At 47.5% G+C, this 24783-nt stretch overlaps 1 protein-coding gene across 1 annotated transcript; it reads left to right on the forward strand.

Moving 5' to 3' along the window:
* Positions 1 to 579: 579 nt before the first annotated feature.
* FOXE1 (forkhead box E1) lies at positions 580 to 1695 on the forward strand (the record flags this gene model as incomplete). Its single annotated transcript, XM_084236614.1, has 1 exon — positions 580 to 1695. The coding sequence occupies one exon, from the start codon at positions 580 to 582 to the stop codon at positions 1693 to 1695; it is 1116 nt and encodes a 371-aa protein (XP_084092740.1).
* Positions 1696 to 24783: the final 23088 nt, after the last annotated feature.

Consider the following 24783-nt stretch of genomic DNA (forward strand, 5'->3'; position numbering starts at 1 on the left):
CCCCTTCTTCTCGCCCTCCGCGCGGCAGGGGCGCGGCCTAAGCGGCCCCCACCGGAGTGTCCCGCGCCCGCACCAACTGCCCTCGCTTGGGGCCTTCGGACTCGCAGCCTCCCGTGCGCTCGGGGCCTCGACGGCTACTCTCGGATCAGCGGGGAAGCCGGGCCCGCAGCCGTCGCCCCAGACCTGGGCCCAGTTCCGAACTCCTCGACAGCCTGGCACCCGCGCGCAGAGCAGTCTTCGTCCCGAGCCCCGGACCTGCTCCTGGTGGCGGCGCCGCCGCGGGCGCCTGACCTCGCGCTCCGGAGCACGAGCGGCGCCGCGGGGGGGGCGGGCCACGCGCGCCTCTCAGCCCGCTCGGAAGGTGCGGGCGCCGGGCCTCCCGCGCGCCCCCCGCGCGCCCCTGCCCGGGCAGCCGTGCCCTCGGCGCCCGCCCGCGAGCAAGCGGCGAGCTCTCGGCGGGAGGTGCCCGCGTCCTCGCCCGCGCCCGCGCCCCCCGGGTCCTGCGACTCCCCGGCCCGCCCGCGCCCCTCGACAGCAGCGGGCGGCGGGGACGCCCGGGGCGCGCGGGACGGCCGCGCCATGACGGCCGAGAGCGGGCCGCCGCCGCCCCCACAGCCCGAGGCGCTGGCGTCCGTGAAGGAGGAGCGCGGCGAGGCCGGGGCCGGGGTCCCCGCGGAGGCCGCGGGCCGCAGCGCGGGGGGGCGGCGGCGCAAGCGCCCCCTGCAGCGCGGGAAGCCGCCCTACAGCTACATCGCGCTCATCGCCATGGCCATCGCGCACGCGCCGGAGCGCCGCCTCACGCTGGGCGGCATCTACAAGTTCATCACCGAGCGCTTCCCCTTCTACCGCGACAACCCCAAGAAGTGGCAGAACAGCATCCGCCACAACCTCACGCTCAACGACTGCTTCCTCAAGATCCCGCGCGAGGCCGGCCGCCCGGGCAAGGGCAACTACTGGGCGCTCGACCCCAACGCGGAGGACATGTTCGAGAGCGGCAGCTTCCTGCGCCGCCGCAAGCGCTTCAAGCGCTCGGACCTCTCCACCTACCCGGCTTACATGCACGACGCGGCCGCCGCCGCCGCTGCGGCTGCAGCGGCCGCCGCGGCCGCCATTTTCCCGGGCGCCGTGCCCGCCGCGCGCCCGCCCTACCCGGGCGCCGTCTATGCCGGCTATGCCCCGCCGGCGCTCGCCGCGCCGCCGCCGGTCTACTACCCCGCCGCGTCGCCGGGCCCCTGCCGCGTCTTCGGCCTGGTGCCCGAGCGGCCGCTTAGCCCGGAGCTGGGCCCCGCGCCGTCGGGGCCCGCCGGGTCTTGCGCCTTTGCCTCGGCCGGCGCCACGGCCGCCACCAGCGGCTACCAGAACGCCGGCTGCGCGGGGGCGCGGCCCGCCAACCCCTCCGCGTACGCGGCCGCCTACGCCGGCCCCGACGGCGCGTACCCGCAAGGGGCCGGCAGCGCGCTCTTCGCCGCCGCGGGCCGCTTGGCCGGGCCCGCTTCGCCCCCCGCGGGCGGCGGCGGGGGCGGCGTGGAGAGCGCGGTGGACTTCTATGGGCGCACGTCGCCCGGCCAGTTCGGAGCTCTGGGTCCCTGCTACAATCCGGGAGGGCAGCTCGGAGGGAGCGGTGGAGCGGTCTATCACGCGCGCCATGCGGCCGCTTATCCTGGCGGGGTGGATCGGTTCGTGTCCGCCATGTGAGCCGAACACACGGTAGAAATGTCACAGATACCTCTGCTGTCCACAAGCACTAAGTATCCTGAGGACGGGACTGGAGAGAGGACCGAATTGAGAGCCACGTGGAAGGGATCCAGTAGGCCGGCCGGAGAGGCTCTGCGTCCCGGCGCACCTCGCACACATCCCCTTCTTGTTGTAAATAGGAGGAGATGGGGAGAGGCAGCCTGCGCCAGCGGACTGGGAACCAACGACCCACCACAACGAGGAGCGACTCCAAAAGGACATGCCTTTCTGACATTCTGCCGGGATGGGCTTTTGATAATAAATGGGGAAGCGCGTAGTGTCTACGCTAGAGTCTAGGATCCGAATTGTGGGGGATCACGTAACTTCACTGGTCCCTCTGTTGCGCGAAATTCTGACCTTTTTTACGCGGTTCGGCCTCTTGTGCCTTTGAGTACGTTCCTGCAATAAAAGGCTCCAATAGCGCCTTCCTTCTTAAGGTGAGGAGGACAAGTTTGCAAAAGAAGTAAACGAAGTAGCTTTTTTTTTTTTTTTTTTAATGGGAGAAACCGCTCTGCTTCACTTGACCTTGGCTGGTTTTTCCTGCCTCTGAGAACAGCAGGTCTGGCTCTGAGTCTGGACTGTGCGTCTCAGCTACCCAGCGTGACCCAGTCTCATCATTCACACACCCCAGTCCTCGTCTGTTACACAGAAGGACTGCAGAATTCGACACCCCACCCCCAATGTGATCCTTAAGAGCCCCATCATGGTGGGGGCTGCCCTTCATATTTGGCAGCATCTGTAACCCACCCAAGGCCTGAATAGCCACCCACAACCTACCCCTGTTCTGGGGGATTGGAAAGGAGTTCACCTCAAGCATTAACCAAAGTAAAGTCTCTGGATTACCTCCAGGCAGCGCTTATAGCATAATTTCTTGAATCTTTTAAGCATGAGGTGCTGACCATTCAGCAGCTATTACTGCTGGGTCCTTCACGCAGTTTTCCAAGCAAGCAGGTAGAAATATATCTTACCCATTGTCCATTGTTTCTTTCCATTAAGCAGCCTGGGCCCAATGGGCAAACTAAAAGTTCAAAGAGGTGACAGGATACAGGGGGACCCTTTGGCCGCAGCTTTCAGTAGGACTGATCCTTCCCCCCCTGGCATCCACCGCCATACTTCAGCAGTCTCCCCATGCAAAATGGCAAGAGAAAAGTTCATTGGAGCCATCAGTAAAAGTAAGCTTTAGAAAGAAATTGGATTTTTAACTTTGTTTTGTTTCTGTGTATCTGTTTTAAGCAGCAAACTGAGCAAGATCGGGGAAAAATCCAACCATTTCCCACCTTTCTCATGAGAAATCTTGTAAGTTTTGGCTCTGAATAAAAATTTCCAGCCTTAAATATTTCAGAGGCTCGGTACACAGCTTTCAGATAACCCTGAGTGTTCAAATAAAAACCTTTGAGTAAGTGACTTCTGACGAGAGAAACTCAGCCTCTTTCTGGGTAGTGAACTTGGTAGGGAAGGATAGGGGTGTGAAAAAGATTGTATGAAAACCATTGGTGATTTTTATGTTTCATTTTGGAGACTGTGCTATCCTGTTAACAAAGACACATGAATGTGATTCAGTCCAGACGGGTGTTTGTCTAAACCAGTGCCATCCAACAGAAATAGAATGCAAGCCAAATGTGTAAAATTTATATTTTTTCTAGTAGCCTCATTAGTAAAATAAAAAGAAATGCGTGAGATTAATAGTATATTGTATTTAACCCAGTATATCCAAGAAATTTCAACACTCTGTATAAAAATTGTTGAAATAATCATTGTTTCCACACTAATCTTCAAAATCTGGAGTGTGTTTTACACTTGCAGCTCGTCTAAATTTGGATTAGCCACATGCCACGTGTTCAGTAGCAATGGGTGGCTGATGGCTACTGTAGTGGACAACACAGGTCTAGATGCTGGTCCTTCCTGACTGTGGAGATGGTAAATGACCACCTGGAGACAGGACGTAGCCGAAGCATTGACTGCTGCCAAAGGGTCCAGCCCTGTGTGTCTCGGGCAGTTCAGTTCAAACCAGGCAGAATTCATTTCAGCAACGTTGTCCTACTTTTCCAGGCACTCTGAGACCTTGGGAAAGGCAAGGTATTGGCTTCCCTTATCTCTACCTGGACTCTTGAAGGCATGGAAGACAAAGGTTGTCCTTGGGCAACGAGACAGATTGGCTGTCCCAAGCAGAAGTCAAGATATCTTGCCCAGTAGAGAGTACCCTGAAATTCAGAGTCCCCCATCCAGGGGTTTTGAGTTTTATCCTTATCTAGTAAGAGCCCAGCCACAACATTTGGGCTGGAGAAGGGTGGTCTAAGTAAGTAACTCATTAGTGCCTGCCCGAGTTGGAGTTGACCCTGTATGTTTTTTATTTTATTTTTTTAAAGATTAATTTATTTATTTATACAAGCACTGGGTACAGTCAGAAGCACGGGAGGGTGAGAGAATTCACCAGAGCCAGAGCGGGGAGCAGAGCAGGCAGAAGGGCCAAAGTACACTGCTGGGGGGAGCAGCGGGCGGCAGGAGAGGTCTGCGCGCCATGTGGGACCCTCCTCCGGTGGCCAGGGAGCAGCCGGGGATCGAACCGGCGCTGCAGAGGCTGCGGGCAGCTTGGCAACCCAGCGCTCCACCGCTGCGCCACCGGGGAGGCCCCCTGTATGTTTTTTAAATACCAAATCGAGTGCTCTGACAGTACCATTAAACTTAAGCCGGTCGCTTCTCTAATGTCCTCGTTTGTGAAATGGGAGCGCGTGACCCCTACACCTCAAGGGCCCTCTCAAAGTTAACGGGGACACGCGTGTTGAGAGTGTTTTGCTGATTGTAAAGCATTCGCAGAGGAGGGAAGAAAGGTTTAACATTATTTAAGGTTTAGATTTTTTTTTAAAGCGCTGCCTTGTCTGAAAACTCGGAGTTTCGCTGTAAAGCCGGGGGAGAGAAAAAAGAGCGGGTGGCAAAGTGCAGGCGTCCCAGCCACCCACCTTCCTCGGCGGCGTGGGCGATAGTTGAGGTCGTGCCCAAAACGACAAAAGCTGGGGGAGGGGAGCAGGGGAGGGTCTTTCTGGGGAGGACCCTGGGCGAGTACTGTGGGAGTCGGGAGAGATGCAACCCGCGACGGCTGGGATCAAGAAGTTGGAGACTGAGCTTCAGCTCTTGCCGACCTCCCGCCGACCGACCGGCGACCCCCAGAACTCGCGAGCCCCTCAGGTGCAGCGCGCACCGGAACGCACACCGCGCGGCGGGGAGCGCCTCCAAGCCGTGCGCCTCGGCGCTCCGGCGCAGCGGGGGCCTCGCACCGACCCTCAAGTCTGACGACTCCAGACTATCGAGAACACTTCACTACAGTGTCTTGGAACATTCCAACTCCAAGAATCCCCAACCGTAGAACAGGACCGCCCAGTTCAGGGGGGCTTAAAGATGGGAGGTGCGTTTTTCTCTTTGTTGGTTTTTTTCTTTCCTTTTTCTATTATGAAAACAGAAAAATCGTTTACCCCTCTCTGGACCGTGCACCCCCAGCGTCGTGTGCAGGCGCCCTCGGGCTGTAGGTAATTAGATGCGTTCTTCCCTAATTGCCCAAGGCTCGTTAGAATTCGCCCCAGAGCTGTAACATTTATTTTCTTTCAAATTAACGTTGCTTGCAATTAAGCTTAGGAAACCAGCAACAAAAGCAGACTTGGCCCGAGGTCGTTTACTACGAAAACGGATTAGGGAACCATCTCCCCCCCATTTAAGGGGGGAGCGAAGTGCGGCGAGCGCTCTGGGGGAAGAGCCCGGGCCACAGCGCGAGGAGGCGCAGAAAGCCACTCGCTGCAGCCGCCCGCGGTTCCCTCCCCGAGATCCGAGCGCCGGGAAAAGTAGGACAACCTCGCTGAAATGAATTCCGCATGCTTTGAACTGAACTACACGCCCAAGACACGAAGCTGAGTACGTAGTTACGGTTCACCCGGCATTTGTAAACATCATCTCACTTACCAAGAACTTTGTGAGATTTTTCTTTTATTAAAATTAATTTTTATTACAAACTTGGTACATGTTTATTGTAAAACAAGATACAAGGCAGACTAGCCAAAGGAACCCATAGTTCGCCCAGAGAAAGTCCAGTGAACACCCCAGTAAGTACCTTCCCAGGTTTCTGTTGTGTTTTCCTAGCGTTGTCACTGAATTGTTGTCCTATCTTCAGCACCCGGGCTGGAGAAGGGTAGTCTGTCTCGCCACCTGCAAAAGTGAGTGGTTTACACTCTCACCCTCACATTCGCTGGCTCCTTTTTTGCTTTTCTTTCCTCCTTTTTTTTTCCTTTCTCTCTTTTTTCTTTTCTTTTTCTTTCTTCCTTCCTTCCGTCCTTCCTTTCTTTCTTTTCTTTTCTTTTCTTTTTTTTGTGGTCATTTGAGTCCAGGATGCACTTCTCCAAAGAAGGGAGGCCCTCCCCACCATTTTATAGAGACCCAAGGCCTTGCAGGTGTGTGGGCCATCTAGAAATGCAGAATCTCAGGCCCTACCTCAAACTAGGGACCAGAACCTGCATTTAAACAAGATGCACAGGTGATCCATATGCCCTGGGCAAAGATGCACAACTTGGAGAAATGAGCAAATGCTTTATGTTGTTAAGATCAGAGACCCCAGAATAACTTCCAGAAACCTCCTGTTTCTGACTACGGATCCCAGCCGGCACTACAGTGCTACCTTGTGGCCAGCTCTAGCTGTAGTGGGGAGAGAGGGTTGGGCTGGAGAGAGGGCAGGGCTTGGAGAGGAAACCCTTTACCTCCTCCCTCCGAGGTACTTTCTGAATGGTGGAACCCTAGCCCCTGTAATGCATGTCACCTCCTGTTTCCAGTCATACTGGGTGACTGGGACAGTGACATTCAGTGAGACTGTATCTGAAAGCATCTTGAAAAGTAGGGTGCAAATTAGAGCCAGGGTTGGCATTCAGGTATTTTACTCCAGATAAGACAATTGGGGGACCCTGGACTTTGGTCTCTATCTAAGCAGGAGCCCAAGTATGAAACAGACTTGGCCTCTGATCCCTCAGCTCTAGCCTCACATCTGGAATAGTTAGGGCTTCAAGGGAAAAAAAAAGGTTTTCTTCACAGGACACTATAGGAGCAGGAATGCCTATTTCTGAGTCCATCTGGGTATCTTGAGTGCCCTGTGCATAGGCAAGATCCTAAGCTCCTAGTAAATTCTTCCCTCCCCCAAACATGAATTACTTTCTGGGGGACTTGGTTTCTGAGCTCATTATATTCCTGAGAAGTGCTAACTCCCCACTGGCGGGTGGGGGGGTGCGGGGGGGGATCTAGGAGGAAAGGGTTTCTCTGATGAAAAGCAATACAGACAGGAGGCAGGTACCATGAAGAACAGGGCAGGAGCCTAGACTGGGGAAGCACTGTTCCCAGGATCACACAGCAACACCATGAGAACCAGGACTTCATCTCCAAACCCACGTGTGTTCTCGGTAGTAGAAATAAATAGGGACATTGTGGAAGTTTATGAGCTGCTACCTCAAGAAGGGTCTTGTGAATTTCCCAAGGTCTTATAGGTATAAGTGTCCAAATCAGACTAGAAACTATACCTCTCCTAAGGGAAAATGTATTCAATTGTCATCTTAATAAAAAGGCAATTTGGAAATGGAAGTAACCAGTGGTGGTAGAGGTGAGAGGTAGGGATCAGGTAGTGCAGCTTCGGGGACCTCCCTGTTATAACCCCCATTGCAGGGAGCAATGAACTTAGTTCATGACTGGTTAAATAGCTTAGAAGTACTTAAAGGGAAAACAAAAACTGTGCTAGAGCTTCTCAGACCAAACTGAACAGTGAACAAAAAAGAAAACTGAGGTAGACAGGTGGGGATGGAGGCCCACAGTGCGCTGGTGCTAGTTCTCCCTCTGCAGGCTCCCTCTCCAGTGTCTTCTTTCCCCAGCTGAGGCCAAAGCTCTTGGTGGGACTTCTAGAGTGCTCCTCACAGCTTGGCTTAGGAGAGGATGACATTTTCCTGTGGAGCTCCCCGCCCATCCCATCCCCCCTGCTTGCCCCAGGACCCCTCTTCTGAGAACTGAGGCTCAGATTTCTAACTCAGCCCCAAAGAGCTAACCAGGCACAGAAGCAGTCAGAAGTAGTCAGAGAGGCACAGGGATCAATTGTCAGCCCCTCCCAGGGTGAGGAAGGGACTGGGAAGCTGGAATCTGAGCACCTGGAATGGCTGCTCGCTGGGCAGAACAGAGCCCCAGTCACAGCTTTCAGGCATGGAAGCTTCAGCAGCCAAGAGATAAAGTGGGAGAACCACAGCCTCACCCAGCCTAACACTGCCCTGCTCTCCGCGCCCTGCAGCCAGCCAGGGCTTCTCCACGTGTACTCCCGCCTCCCATGCCACCCCGCACCTGCCAGCCTCAGTTCTTGAAGCAGAGCTCTAGTTCCCTGGGAGCAGGCTGCCTGCTGTCTCTGCAGAAAACCAAACTCCTGGCACCAGGGACCTTCTATGGTTCTTATGCCAAGCCCCCTCCCAGCATCATCTCCCATAGCTGCCCTTCCTACACCCCTGGGTTTCAGCGGGCACACTACTAGTTGTTCCCCCAGATACCCCAACATGTTCCTTATCACCATGAATTTGCTCTGACCTCTCCAGGAGCCACCTAACTGCATCTGCACCTCCAAGACAAGCAGCCCACCAACCCAGAGAGAGCCCAGGTCCTTCCAGCACCCCTCAGTCACCCACTCCCCGCACAGCCCCAGTGTGTGAGACCCAGCTCAAACACCAACCTGTCAGGCCCAGCTCAGGAACATGGCGTGCCCACGAGCAGCCCTGTGGAGGGTTTCTTACACGATGAGAAAATGGGCACATTGATGAGCATTTTAAAAATTTCCCCCTTCTGTGTAACGCTTTCCTTTACCCCACATTTTCATCAAAGTCTCACACAGTGATGTATTTACCTTAGGTGAAATGAGGTATGCCCATATTTTCCCTGCAATGATGCTCATAAAGATAAGTGTCCAATCGCAGGGTTTGGGGACAGGGGTCTTGCTGGTAGAGTTGGGGGTGAACAGGTGGAGCATGACAAAGACAACTGTACAGTGGGCATCTCTAGACAGAAAGAAACAACCCACCCTCTTTCTGGCATATTCAGTAAGTTGTACCAGACACTGCTGGTCTCCCCCTCACCATCTCCCCTTTGCTCCCAGCCCTCATTTTGTCCAGGTAGCAGCTGGTCATGTTTCAGAGGAAGTCTTCACCCTGGGGTGCCCAGGGGTTCCATCTGGACTTCTCTAAGATAAACGTGGTGTTAATCCCATCTCCCTTGCCAGAGGCTGATTTAGAAAGGGTCACGGATACTTTCCAGGCCACGAGAATGTCCAGGAAAGTCTGCTGGGACTTGAGGGATGCATACTTTGTTTGGACAGAGATGGGAGAAGAGAAACAGCCTTTTCTCCCCCTGAATGTTGTTTGGGTGTGGCCCCTGGAAGTATGGCCATCATGCTGGACCCAGAAGAGCTCCAGAGAATAAACCAAGCTGGTAAAGATGGCAGTGTAGACCAATGGGAAGAGCCTGAAGCCTGGCAAATTCACTGAGCTGCAGCCAGAAATGATCCCGGGACCGTTCCTCATACCTATGGGCACCGATTGTCAGAACAAACGTTCTTCAAGATTAAGCCTCTTTGCCTTGGACTTTCTGTTACTTGCAACCAAATGCATCCTAAATGATGCAGAAGGTAACCCTGAAGGGGCAGGGGAAAACCAGATTTTTGGTTTATTCCATTTGAGGCTTCCTTTGCCATCCACTTTATAAGTAAATATGTGGCTAAAATGTCATCTAGCCCCACCCCTCTTAGACTCCAGGCCAAGTCCATTGCTCTTGCCAGCTTCCAGCGGAACAGCTGACTGACCATAAGCCCAACATTAGGGAAGAGTCCCCTCACTCTGGGTACCAAGCACTTGCGTATACGTTATCCTCTGAATCCTCACAACTGGCCAGAAAAGCAGCAGTTTCCAGCTGCAACTTCTTAGATGAGGAAGCTAAAGCCCCAGAAGACAAGCTCAAGCTCACATGACTTGCCTGGGAGGGACTGATCCTCAACCCAGTGTAGCAAAGTGCATTGCAAAATGAATGAGAAGTCTGAGACTCTTCCTCCCGAGATAAGGCGGGGAGACTTGCATGTTGGTTTTCACTGGTGCTCTGGGGAAATCCTTTCTGTGGGCCTCTGAGGAGGGTGGATGGTCCCCATGCCCTTGACTTATCTTCATAGGGCTTGCTTGTGAGGCTTAAAGATAATGTCTGTGAAGTGTGTGGATTTGGTTGCTTCAGATCCTACAAAGTAGGATAGTTGGTGCAAAAGCTGGAAGGGACTGGCTGGTGCTTAAAAGGAGCCTACCACTATGGGACCGTGCCTCCTGTCACCCCCTCTGCCCGCCCCCCCAGCTCCAGCAGTGTGGATCCCACCAAGGCAAAAGCGGCAGGAGCAGGCCCGTAGTTTACAGAACACCTGGGAGAGGCCGTGGGTAGCTGGGTAATTTCCAAATTAGTTGTAGGAGAAACCTAACAAAACAATCTGCAGGCTAAGCATCCCAGGAACTCTGCCGTGAGACTGACAACCTGGAATCCGGCAAGTACAATGCCGCCGACCACAGACAGGAGGGCCCTTCCTCCTGGGGGAAGGAGGGCTGACTTCCTTCCAACAGGGGCCAGCCTGGGCCTGCAGCCGGGTGATAGAAGAGCAACCCCAGAACTGAAACAATCTTTCCACCCAAATCCCAAACCATACTGAACATAGACAGCTTTCCCGAAACACTACTGCAAGGATGGTCGGCGTAGTGAGTTAGGGGCCCTGGCAAACACCTCACTCCTCAGCAAGGGACTTTCAGGCCTCATTTCAAGCTCAGAAAACCTGGGTTGCTCCCTTTGTGCCCTGTAGACCAGCCTGGAGCATTTTGTTTGGCACTTTCTTGTTTTCCAAGAGACTGTCGGGCTTCATCAACAAAGCACTGGCTCAAGTTCTGGCTCCCATAACTGAGTAAATCTCAGCCTCAACTTTCCCAGGTATAAAATGGGCACAACACCACCTTCCCTTTTTAATATTGATCATGATGGCTAACATTCAGCGAGGTATGTGGCAGGAACCATAGTGCTTTTCAATCTCCACAAACTCCCCTGGGAGGTAGTAATCACGAACTAGGAAATGGTGTGAGCAGACTTTAAAGCCCAGATGTCTGACTCCAGAAGGGCTCAGTCATAGCACTTTGCACCCTGAAGCTCCCAGTTCTCAGAGAGGCACTGGGTTAGCAACTGAAAGACCTTGCAGTGGGACCAACTTTGTGCGTGATCCAGGGTGAGTCCTTTGCCTTTGGTGGTCCCTTCTGCACCAATGGTGGATGTGAGTGGCTGGAGACAATCAGATGACCTTCTGTGTCCCATTAGCACAATAGTTGATGAGGCTCAGTCTCCCTGCCCTGAACATGAACACATATTCATGGAATAGCAAAACAGATGTGAAAAGTAAGTCCTTCTATACTGTTATCTCATGAAGTCCTCACAACAAACCCAAAGTGAGTGGGAAGGGGGAGGTTTTTACTCTACTTATCTTTATAGTATGGAAAACTGATGTCCAGCGAGGGATCTCCAGCCAATGGGATGGAACTCATGCTGGACTTGTGACACTAGGCACTTGTGACACCTGGTGCTCTTGCTGTAAACTGTATAAATTTTTGCAAATAATGCAAAAACATCATAGTACTAACCTGGTTATAAATGCTGTGCCTGGTATTGTGCCTTGCCTGCAGTGGGTACTCACAGCATGCAGACTTAGAGAAGTGGTTTGGTAGGAAGAATAATGAGAGTCACCCTCTTCTTGGTTACTAATCAAGGGTCCATGGGGGCTCAGGACTAGAATCTATCTAGATCTGGGCTCAATCTCATAAGGTACTTAGACCCAGGCCCTTGCTCTCTGTCCACCATCTATTGTGTTCTCCTTCCAGATGGGACACTGACGGCTGTCCCAGGCCTCACACGCCTCATCCTCCAGCCACCCCTCCTACCTGTTTATATAATCGCAAAGTGCAGTGGCAGTTTCTGACATTGTTCCAATGACCCTCCTCCTGGTATTCAGTGCCTGTGTAATCCTCTCCCATTGATACAGACCCGCTGGCTTGCTCCTAATAAATAGAATATGCCACAAGTAAAAGCGTGTACCTACTATCTTTGGGGTGTAAGAGACCGTGACTTCTATCTTGCTAGCACTCTCTCTTGCTTGGTCTACTGAACAGGCTGCCATGTTACAAGATGCTGTATGGTAATGGAAAGAAATCAAGGGGCTTAAAAGGAACTGATACCTTAATCCAACAGCCCATAAACAACTAATCCTGCCAGCAACCAGGTGAGTAAGAAAGGAAGCTGATGCTTTCCAGTGGCACCTAGAGGTGATTGCAGGCTTATGAGAGACCCTGAAGTAGAGGACCAGAGAAACTGAGATACTATTGTTTTAAGTCACTATGTTTGGGGTAATGACTTATGCAGCAGTGGATAACTGAAGCACTCTCACACCATAGCCTCTGGCCAGGCTGCTCCATCTCAGCCAGGCACACACACACACACACACACACATACACACACACACATGCAGGCACACAAGCATTTCACTCTTGAGTGGAAAATTTGTGCTCTTCTTCCAGATTAGCAGAGACACGATAAGGGGTCTCTGAAGCCTAGGGAACCCCCTAGCTGTGTGTATTCCTGATGCTCAGAGGGACTAAAGATTGGGGAGCTCCTGTAAGATAACAAAGTGATGGAAGACCAGGGAGCTGACCCCCAAAGAGCCTTGGTCTATGTTCAGGACTCCTGGTTACCCAGTCATTTGACAGTGAGTATTTCACTATTTCTTTAGAGGATTCAAGCTTCTCAATATCCAAATCCACCTTTAGTCTTTTTAAAAAATGATTATGAACAGTGTCAACAAATACACATTCAACCCACTTTCTTGTGACACTAAGTCTGACATTAAGATTGGATTTAACTGCTTCCAAAAGGAAATGAGTAACACACATTAAACGAGAGGTTTACCTTTGGAGACCTCAGCCAACCTCAGTCTGGGACAAGGTTTTCTCAAAATTACATCCATGACTTCTGCTCCAATCTGTGTTTGGACTCTTTAAGAGAGGCAGCTTTTTCTAACATTCCCTTCTGCATAGAGAGTAAAGACTTCAAGGGGAATCCAGATCATTTGATGCCATAGCAAGCTTTTTTTTCGGAGTAGGCCATAGAAAAATGAGGATCTGCCATGTTTTTAAGTAGTGAATTCAAAAAACAAACAGTACATGAGCCAGGTAGGTAAGCCAGGATGGGTAGCAGCATGTGTGAGGAAAGCTTAGCTAATAATGCTGTGCTCACTATGAGTCAGGAGTGTCATGAAGCTGCCATAATAATGAATTTTATTTGACTGCCCAGAGTGTGGACATGATGGCCCTGCCTGACTTTACTTTGTTCAGAGCATCTGGATTGCAATCCCTGAGTTTCATGCTTCATTAGGGATATTGATTAGCTGGAATGTATCAGGAGAAGATTATCATGATGGCAAAGGAACTACAAACTGTCCCAGGAGGAGCAGTTGGAAACTGTAGGCTTATGTAGCTGAGCAAAGTCAGGCTGGAACATTTTCCCCTATCTTCAAGTCCGTGAGGAGTTTCCAGGACAGAGAAGTTAGGAGGGAGATAGATTAATTGGATCAATGCTATGTAGCATCAGATTTCACCCATATAAAGGAAGACATTTCAAAGAGTCAGAGGTAACTAAGGGTGAAACTGACTGCCTCAAGCAGTTGTTGCAAGAGAATTCATTCTTTGAGTGGGGTGGGGTCAAAATACCTTTTGAAGAGTCTTTTAGCCCTAAGTCTCCTAAATATCAGGTACTCCTTAAAGATTCATCCACATACATATTCCATGGTTTCACACCCACCTTCTAATAGGCATTCTGGTGGCACCCCCAAGAGGACAAGGTACACTATCCCACGACACTATCAACTAGGGGTCTGTGGTTACAAGCAACAAAGTAAAATTCCAGATGACTGAGCAGAAACAGGAACATATGGGAAGCTGCAGGAGAGTTCACAGAGCTGAAAGGAAAGCTGAGGAATCAGGTTGGAAAAAGGCAGTATTCAAGATAGTAGCTAAGAGCTAGTGGATGAGCTCTTCTGAGTGCCACCAAAGGTGAATCAAGTTGTCAGTCACTGAAAAAGATTGTCTGAATAGTTTCTTTAGTATCACATGCCTGCTCTAGGCTAGCAGAGAACAGGGCACAAAGGTCCACAGACAGTCCAGTCCACATCCACTGACTTCTATAAAACAGAATCTGAAAGATGTTATCAGAAGAAAGGGAAGCTGTGCAGACATAATAAAGGAATCTGTGTCTTGCTCTTGCCAGGATAAATCAGCAGGACTAGTTGGAAGAATCTAAAATTTTTCCACCAGTTATAAGTCAGTCATAGCTCAATAAATTTGGAATTAATTAAGCTGAATTTAAATTAAATCTTTTCCATTTAAGTGAGAGTAATGATTTCTCTGACCCTATAAAAGGCTCACAAACTTGTCAAGGTCAAGGCTCTGGGTACACTGATACTTTAAGATGTGGCTATAGACATCCTGGTGGCTGATGGAACTTCTGCTTCCATCAACAAGTACCAAACGCCAATGGAAATAACAAAAATATCTGGATGAAATTTTTTTAAATGCAGGCTGAGTCAGTAAGAAAGTTTTTTTAAAAAATCCACAGAAAGTGAAATGAAAGCAAGATTTCTAGAAGTGAGCAAGCCCTAAAGACAGCTCTTACCCTGAGCATTATCTGCCAAATCCTACAGTGTTGTGTAGGATTTCATGAGGTTGAGGAGACAAGAGAAAAATCTAGGGTCTGTTCTAGGTGGAGAAAGTACAAAAAATTGGGTATGTATGTGTATATATATATATTACTCTCAACATTAAATACACTTTCTCTTTACCTCATATATCCCACAGTTGAAGGTGAAGAAGTTGGTAATCTGAAAATGCCAAAGAATACAGATAAAAAGGCCCTCCAAAAGTCTTCTCTACACAATCAAACAAGCAGGAAAGGTGGCAAGACAAAAATCTTTATATCTGTTGTACTCCAGTCAAACAACATAGGAAAAGATGACCCCACCCACACCCACATTTACAAAGGCCAAGTGGAGAGCCTGGACCCCGGTACAGGTTGCTGTGACAGACTGAATAATGGCCCCCAGAGACATGCAGGTGCTAATACCTGGAACCATGAGTGTTACCTTATGATGAAAGTTAAGAATCTTGAGATGGGGAGATTACCCTGAATTGTCCAGGTAGTCTCCACATGTAATCAGCAGTGGCCTTATAGGAAGGAAGAAGAGGAAAATTAAATACAGAATTAGAATGATGTAGCCACAAGCCAAAGAATATTAGCAACCTCTATAAGTTGGAGGAGACAAAGAACACATTGTCCCCTGGAGCCTCCCAAAGGAATTAGTCTTGCCAATACCTTAATTTTAGCCCAGTTAAGCTGACTGAAGACTTCTGACCTCCAGAATTGTGAAAGAATAAATATGTAGTGCTTTAGGTCACAAGGTTTGTGCTAATTTGGTTTTGCAGCTGTGGGAAAATGATAGAGCTATCTATAAGAAAATAGATATTAAAATATAGGCAAATTGAAAAAAGATAAAAATATATACCATGCAAACATTAAGCAAAATAAAATAGGAGGGTTATATTAATGCTAGATAAAATTGACTTTAGAGCAAAGGAAAAGACTAGAAATAGAGAGGGACAGGGGCCTCCTGGTGGCGCAGTGGGTTGAGTGCTGCGCTGTGAAGGTATTCACAGCCTCTGCAGTACTGGTTCGATCCCCGCTGGCCTTGGAGCAACCCACATGGCAAGCAGACCTCTCCTGCCTCGCCCGCTGCTCCCCTCAGCAGTGTATTTCGTCAGTCTGCCTGTTCTGTTCCCCGCTCTGTCTCTGGTGAATCCTCTCACCCTCCCACGCATCTGGCCTGTACCCCGGTTCTTGTATAAATAAAATAAATCTTTAAAAAAAAAAAAGAAAAGAAACAGAGAAGGACATTAGATAATGACAAAAGGATAAATCCACCAAGAATACATAGCAATGTTTTAATGCAACAATTGTGCATAAGTGTGTGTGTATATATATATATATATATATACACCAAATAATAAAGTAAAAATATCCCAAGGCCCCTACAAAAAACAAAGCAAAATCCTATAATTAATAAACCCAACAAGGTTACAGGATATGAAATTAACATAAAAACAGTAAATTTCTATGTGCCAACAGTCAATGTGTAAACATTAAAAAATATATATATAATATTATAATTCCTCAAACCAAAAGACTTAGAATAAATCTAACAGAAGATGTACAGGACTTGTATGCTATAAACTACAAAATGCTGATGAAAAAAATCAAGATAGTCTAACTAAATGGAGAAATGTACCATGTTATGATTAGAAAACTCAATATATAAAGATACAAATTCTTCCCAATTGATATACATGTTTAATGAAATTCCTATAAAAAAATCTCAGAAAATGCTTTGGTGATATAGACAGTATTCGAAAATGTATGTAAAGACAATGAACCTAGAATATTTAAAATAACTTTGTAAAAAGAATAAAGTCTATCTTAGTGCAGATTGCTGTAACAAAATGCCATAAATGGGGTAACTTATAAACAACAAATATTTATGTCTCATAGTTCTGAAAGCTAGAAATTGAGATCAGGGTGCACGCATGATCTGGTGAAAGCCTTTTTCTGGGTTGCAGACTGCCAACTTTTGGTTGAATCCTTACATGGTAGAAAGAGGAAAGAGCTCTCTGTGGGCCTTTCATAGAGGCACTAACCTCACTCATGGGAACTCTGTCCTTGTGATCTAATTACCTCGTGATCTAATTACCTACCTGATGCCCTCACATCACGGGTTGGGATTTCAAGAATTTTGAGAGGACACAAACATTCAGTCTATTGCAGAGTGCGGAAAATCATTTACCCAGTTTCAAGACTTCTTAAATGCTACAGTATTCAAGACATTATAGTACTGATAAAGAGACAGACATATAGATCAATGAAAAAGAACCAACTTTTTTACAAAGATGCAAAAACATTTCTATAATCGGAAGATAGCTTTTCAACAAATGATTGAAAAGGACATCTATAGGCAAAAAAAAAACTGAGTTTCAACCTAAGTGTCATACTTCATAGAAAAATTAAAATGGATCATGGACTTAAATGTAAAATGAAAAACTATAAAATTTCTAAAAAATGGGGAACTATTTGGGATATAAGGCTAGGTTTAAAGTTTAGATTTGACACCAAAAGCACAATTCATAAAAGAAAAAATTACTAGATAGAATTTTATTAATATTAAGAATATTTGAAGCCAACAATAATTCAATTAAATAGGTAAATAAATATAAAAACACTTGTCTGTGAAAGACTGTTAAAAGTAAGAAAAGATAAACTAAACACCGGGAGAAAATACTTTGAAACCACTTATTTGACAAATAACTTCTGTCTAGAATATACAGACAACTCTCAAAAAAACCCTTTAACCAACAAGAAAATAAGCAAAAGAGAGATTTCATTGAAGAGGATATACAGATGGCAAGTAAGTACATGGAAGCGTGTTTAACATCATTAGCCAGGAGGGAAATGCAAATTAAAACCACAATGAGATAGCACTGCATACCTATCACAATGACTAAAATTAAAAAAAAACAGTGACAACACCAAATGCTGGCAAGGAGTCAGAGAAACTGGATCATTCATATATTACTGGTGGGAACTGAAATGATACAGTCACTCTAGAAAACAACTTGGCAGTTTTTTATTAAGCTCAACACGAAACAACCACAAAACTCAGGAAAACTGGAAATACCCCCAGATGTTTTTCAATGAGGGAATAGTAAACAATCTATGTTACCCTGGAATACCACTCAGCAATAAAAAGGAATGAATTATTAATATACACAACGACCTGGATGAACTTCCAGAGAATTATGCTGGATGAAAATAAACCTATCCAAATAGACTACATGCTATATGATTCCACTTACATACCATCTTAAAGTGAAAAAGTATAATAATGGACAAGTTTTTTTAAAAAAACAACTTACTTTTTTTTTTAAAAGATTGATTTATGCATATAAGAGCTGGGGAACAGGCCAGAGGTGCGGGGGGTGAGAGGATTCACCAGAGATAGTGTGGGGAACAGAACAGGCAGATTGACCAAAGTATACTGAAGGGAGAAGGGGGCGAGTCAGGGGAGGTCTGCTGAGCCACGTGGGTAGCTCCCTGGCAGGCCGGGTATCGAACTTGTGCTCAGTGGCTGCGGACAGCTTCACAGGTTGCATCTTAACCCCTTGCGCCACCAGGGAAGCCCAAAGGAGAACAGTTTTATGGTTGCCAAGAGTTAAACAGACGGTATAGGTGAGGGGGTCAAATGGTTGTGGATATAAAAGGGCATCAGGAGAGATCCTTGGGATAAATTTTATCCTGTATCTTGACTATATAAATGTTGCCATCCTGGTCTTATAGTATTATCATTTTACTTTTTAACATTTCAATGTTACTATTAGGGGAAACTGGGTACAAAGAAGAAATTTCATATAAAATATATTTCATGGCAAACAAACACCCCCAAATTTATTCATGCATTCTGATGTTAAGGGACACTTAGGGGTTTTTTTCCTTTCAGTTACTACTATTACAAACAAATTGCTGTGAACATTCTGTGTATATTCTTCTGGTGTGTTAACATGTGTTAACATGTGTTAATCTCTTTCTATTAATCTTGTTAGAAATTTGTCTGTTTCATCTATTGTTGGGTACCATATTTCACAGCTGAGCTTAGGCTTATTAATTGCGCTGTTCAAATAGTCCCTGTTCTCACTGATAATTTGTTTGCTTGATCTATTATTGTTGAGAAAGATGTGTTCACTCTGATGATATATGTGTTAAAATCTCTTAGTCCTATCAACATTTGCTCTATACTTTAAAACTATGTTGTTAAGTGCATACAAGCTTAAAATTACTATCTTATTATGATGAAGTGATCCATCTTTTTTGTAGGGAGAAAGTGAGTCATTGTAAAGGAAAATATCAAGCTAATACTAGTATTGGCCTGTGAATGAACGAGTGGCGGTCAACACTGATACATATAAGACTCTATCTGGCACAGAGTTGGTGTGTAATAAGGTGAATGTTCTATATAGACAAACACTGATATGCCAGACCAAATTTAGATAATGGAGCTTCAAAGTGAATGAGGCACTGTTCTATCCTGAAGTTGCTCATAGCCTAGGGCAGTGGGTCTCCACCTGGAGTGGTTTTAACCCTTAGTGGACATTTGATAATGTTTTGAGAAATTTTTAATTATCACAATAGGGTGGCGGAAGAACAGCATCTTGCTATTGGCATCTATTGGGTAGAACCCAGAGAAACTGTGAAATGTCCTAGAATGCACAGTCTAGTCCCCTATAACAAAGAATTATCTAACACCAAATCTTAATGGTGCTAAGGTTGAAAAACTTTGGTCTTACAGATTCCTAAGAACTGAAGGATAAAGGAATGAATCCACTAAGGGGCCCCAAACTTATAGAGAGAAACACCTAAGATAGTACCACTGGGAGGTAACAAAGAACCATGTCTGCTAGAAGGATTTCACGAGGGCTTTGGGGGTGGTTAGACCAGAGTGGACTACAGATGGATTGTCCCATGGGACACAGGTGAGAGAAAGGTGCCCAGGGAGCATGAGCAAGCAAGAGATAGATTAGATGTTGGAGGATGGTTTGGATTCAGAAGCTTTAAATCTTTTAAACTCTCTGTATAATGATTTTGTTGGTATAGGTAATCTTTTTGTCCTGAACCCAGTGACAATTTTTTTTTCCACAAATTCTCCTCTAGATGAACTAGTAAAACCGGGTTACTCAAACCCAAGGAGCACAACAGTCATAGCCTTCTGAGGGGGTGCCAATTACAAAGACAGTTGTGTGCACTCCCAAGGCTTCTCTGACTGCCCAACTGCTTCCCAGTGATGACTCAACATTGAGGAACCAGATGAACCCACCTTGGTGGACAGCTAGCTGCCCCTGCCTTGGGTCATGTATAATACTGTCAGTTCCCATCTCACATATAGGCTTCCATCCCCAGAATGTCCCCTCCACAGCATCCTATCACCCAGGCGAGCTAGCCGCACCTCTGATGTAGCCAGGAAAAGTCAGATTAGGGAAACTCTTGTCCATAATGGGTTCTCGAATCAGCGTGCCCACCCCAACTTTCCTACCCTTTGCCATTAGACAAATGGTAAAATCAAGAGAGGAGAAAGGATTGCCTCAGGATTGCTCATGTCAGGGGCAGTACAGGACTCTGAACTGCCTGCACTAGGCAGGCAGCTGTGGGGCCCATCCACCCACCCTTCCATGGAAGCAGTCCAGGGAATTAGTACTAATGCCAATGCCAACGCCCCACTCTGGGGTTCCTGACACCTCTTCTTGGATCTAGGTCCTTTCAAAAGGAGCATTTCAAATAGGAGCCATCAACACTTAAAGAGGGTGGGTCTTAATCCATAAAGGATCATTAGCTTCACCCAAGTGATGGGACATCCATCAGCACCTCCCATTCTTCCACCAATTATCTATCTGTTAATTATCTGGGATTAAGAATTGACACGGAGCGACATGGTCATTAACCACATATTTGCACGGCTTATTCATGTTAGTGGGGCTGCTCCGTCTCACCAAGTCTAATTGGACACGCCCACCATGCTGCACAACACATTGACATCTACTTGGTTGTCAGCAGCCAATAAAGGACTACAGGATGTGTTTACTTCCAAAGGGCTTTGGCTCTTGGAAAAGCTTTTTTGCAGGCACGCTGGGTGTCTTGGCTTTCTGGCAATGTGGACTGAGGCTTAACTCATAGCATGCATTCAATCATTTGTCAAACATTCATTAGCTCGAGCGCTGTACCAGGCACGGCACTGGCCCCAGGAGGTTTTACAAAGATGAATGAGACACTGTTCCTACCACCTAGAAGTTTACCTCTAGCCAAGGAAACATGCAAGCAGGGAGAGCTAAGAACAGAGAGAGGGAACAGCAGCATGCCGTGGAAATGCAACAGTGAAGGAGATCTGATTAGTCTGAGAAATTAGGAGAGGCCTCCTGGAGGAGGTGGCATTTTCAGCATAGCACTAGAGAGAAAGAGAAGATTCCAGACTGAAGGAACGGCAAAAGCAAGGGTACATCATGCAAGGGGATTGGGCAGTGACTTATGTGAATGGCACATAAGTCACAGGTGGGAAGGAGGTGGCCTTGTAGATGGGGTTGTAGAATGGAGAACACTGAATTTTTTTTTTTTTCCTGGAGTCAGGAAGATTTTCCTCTGGGTTCAAGGAAGCTGGAAGGAATTCTGCTTTGGTGTGCATGGTTTAAGCTTTTCATTGAAGTATAATACATATAGAAAAGTGCAAACATTTTCATAAACAGACAACATCTATATAAATAGCACCCAGACAAACAAATAAGTCATCACCAAAAACCCAGAAGTCCCCTTTGGCCTCCTTTCACGAACCACAAAATCACAAGAGAAACCACTGTTCTCACTTTAACCATAAATCAATTTCCTATTCTATTGCATTTGGGTTCTTCCATCCAATATTAACGTTTTCATGACACACACTGCTATACATAAAGGAAGCTTATTTTTTCTCATTGCTAATATCCAGTTGTACAAATGTATCACAGTTATTAACAAGCATTATGTGGCGTCCAGCTTGGGGCTATAAACCTTGCGTGTGTGTTTTGCTGCCTACACACATGTATATATCTACTGGGGACATATCTAGGGGTGGGATTGCTGCGCTGAGAGGTTGCATACATCTACTTGAATAGACACCGTTAGTTTTCCAAAACTGTTTTGTCCATTTACACACCCACCAGAAATGCACAGGCATTGTAGCTGCTGTATATCCTTGGTGACAACTGGTTTGGTTGGTCTTTTTATGTTTTCTGCTTGTTTGTTTGGGGGGAATGGCATGGTCCCACCTAGAATGAAAGCTGTCACTCTGGTAGCATGGAGTATGGCTTTTAGAAAAGAGGGAGGTGGCACAAAGGGACCAATCATGAGGGCAGGCACTTAGAACCCAAGAGCATGAAATCAGAGGCAGGTGAGCTGGTAAAAAGAGGCACTATGGGGTGGTATACACAGGATGTGGACACAAAATAGGAGTGGACTTAGAGGGAGGTAGAGAAAGGTTTCTGTGTGAGGCGGTTCACTGGTGAAGGGTGTCAGGTTTAAAGGCAGGAGAAAACATCCTGGTCCAGGACATGTTTGCAACATAGGACGACAGGCTGGAGTGGCCAGTCAGTGGTTGGTGACATGGGTCTGGTGCTAAGGATGAGGTCAAGGTTAGAGACACCAAATTAGCAATTATCATCACAGAGATAGGGGTTGAATCTAAAGGCATGGTTGACATTTCCCAGGAGATGCATATGAAATAAGAGAGTAGAGGGTTGGAGATCAGCTGCCTACCTTTAGGGGATGAGAGGAGGAAGAAGAAGGAGAGACAATATCGCTTCCTTCTGAAATGCTGGCAGGGGCTGTGACGCATGAGTCAGGCCCTTCGAGCCCCATCAGCAGCCAGGGGTCTGGCTCACCAGCCACAGTTTTCTCCTGAATGAACTTGCATCACTAACCTCAGAAGCTGTTGTGAAATATGCATCAAATTGCATACCTCTGGTAGCGTCCTAGGGACAATGGGCACCAAAGATTCACAGCCTCTCAGGGCTGGGAGTGCTCTTCCCCACCCCCACAACATCTCTGCCAATTAGTTACCCAACACCCCAGGCAGGGGACTTGGAGCTTCCCATGGCCGCCCTTTCCAGCCTTGAGAAAGTGCAGATATGAGAAAGCTTTCTCTTATAAATGCAGTCTTTTCGTGTTGGAAGCCAAAGGAAAAGACAAAGCCATACTCCAGTGCAATGACTCTGGATGGAGTGAGGTGCAGGGACTCTGCATTCTGGAAAATCTGTCTCTTTTTTTTAAAATTTTTTAAAAGATTTATTATTTATGCATACAAGAGCTGGGGGTACAGGCCAGAGATGCAGGGGGTGAGAGGATCCACCAGAGACAAAGTGGGGACCAGAACAGGCAGACTGACTGAAATACACTGCTGAGGGGAGCAGCGGGCGAGACAAGAGAGGTCTGCCCTGCCATGTGGCCAGCCAGGGATCGAATTTGTGCTGCAGAGGCTGTGGATTGCTTCATAGTGCGGTGCTTAATCCCTTGCGCCACCATGGAGGCCCAAATCTGTCTCTACTAAAGTGCCTTCCGGCATCTTCCTGCTGGGGTAGAGTATGGGCGTTTGACTCCCCACAGGAAGCTGCAGTGATTTCACTACCATTTGCACACTGGATGGGAATGCAATCATCCGCTGCAGGCATTCCTCTGGCTTCATCAAGCAGTGAGTACTGCCCTGGAACTCTGCCAGTCTCTCAGGACTGAAGCAGTGCATGCTGCAGCACAGACCCACCAGGCTGGACATGTGGGAAGAATGAGGGGCTGCTAGCTGGGCTCCAGCCCACTGCAAGCAAGGTGGGCAGCATGCCCTTCTGTTCAATTTTCTTCTAAATACTTACTCAACCCTGTGTGGATCTCTGAAGAAGGAAGACAGATATAGTTAAGAAATGGCTCCCACCTTTGAGATTGATGGAAGAGACTAGCATGCCAGAGAGAAGCATGCCTGAAACATTTTTTTTTTAGCTTTATTTTAACAAATTTCCAAAACATCCACTTAAGCAGATCTGCATGAATTAAATATAGAGATTTGGTTTCTGGAAAATACCATCAGTGGAAAATTTCCTTTGCACAAAGGGCCTTATGAGTCACTGATAACTGCATAGAAGTAAAACTCCATGACCTCCCTGGTGGTGGTACAAGGGGTTAAGCACAGCACTGAAGCAAGCAGCAGCCTCTGCAGCACAAGTTCGAGCAACCCACATGGCACAGCAACCTCTCATGTCTCTTCTGCTGCTCCCCTCAGCAGTGTATTTCAGTCAGTCTGCCTGTTCTGTTCCCCACCCTGTCTCTGGTGAATCTTCTCACCCCCCACACCAGTTCTTGTATGCATAACTAAATAAATCTTTAAAAAATAAAAAAGTAAAACTCCAAAGCCTTTATCCTGGGATCCATGTTTTCCAACTAAAACGACATACATCACTTTCTCCTGACTACAAGGCATTTGTTCCACGAGGAACTCTCAGATTGAACAAGCTGCTAACCACAGAAATGGACAACTTCTACCCAAGGTGAGAGCACAAGATTAACTTCCTAACTCCACAGTATCCTTTTCCCTTCCCTTTGTCTTAGCATTCATCTTGGCCTGTTTTCTCAGTGATTTCCATTATCTTCATCCAATTACTTCTGACACCTCCTGGCTAAAAGGCTTGGCCAATCCACAGGCATGGAATCCCACTGAGCACGGCCTGGCCAGGGGAATCACTTAACCATGAGTAAGGTAAGGGGGTGAGCTCAGGGTCATGGGGTGCACTGCTTGATCCGACACATGGCACCTGGAGGCAGCCAACTGCAGGGGATGCAACACGCCCTTCTGTAGGCACAGCTGAGGTCCAGGTCTGAGGCTACACCCTTCCAGGATGGAGTGCCATTCTTTGGGATTCAGTGAATTTATTAACTGAAAGACCACCACATGGTGATGTGCCCCCAGGAGGAAGGACAGATGGGAAGCAAGGGGTGGGAGGAAGCAACAGTGGTCCCATTGACAGGGACATCAGTCCCAATGACCTGTTCACACCCCCAAGCCCCGCGGGTCACTTTCTCAGTCTCAGTCTGGGAATCTACCTTAGAATTTATTAGTTGGATTTCTTGACTGGAAATTACTTCTTTATTAGAAATTTTTTTTAAAATAAAAGTTTTTTTTAAAGATTTATTTATTTTTATACAAGAATTGGGATACAGGCCAGAGGTGAGGGAGGGTGAGAGGATTCACCCTCTGTCTGCGGGGAGCAGAACAAGCAGACAGACCGAAAT

Source organism: Talpa europaea (genome assembly GCF_964194135.1).
Source record: "Talpa europaea genome assembly, chromosome: 7".
Classification (NCBI taxonomy): Eukaryota; Metazoa; Chordata; class Mammalia; order Eulipotyphla; family Talpidae; genus Talpa; species Talpa europaea.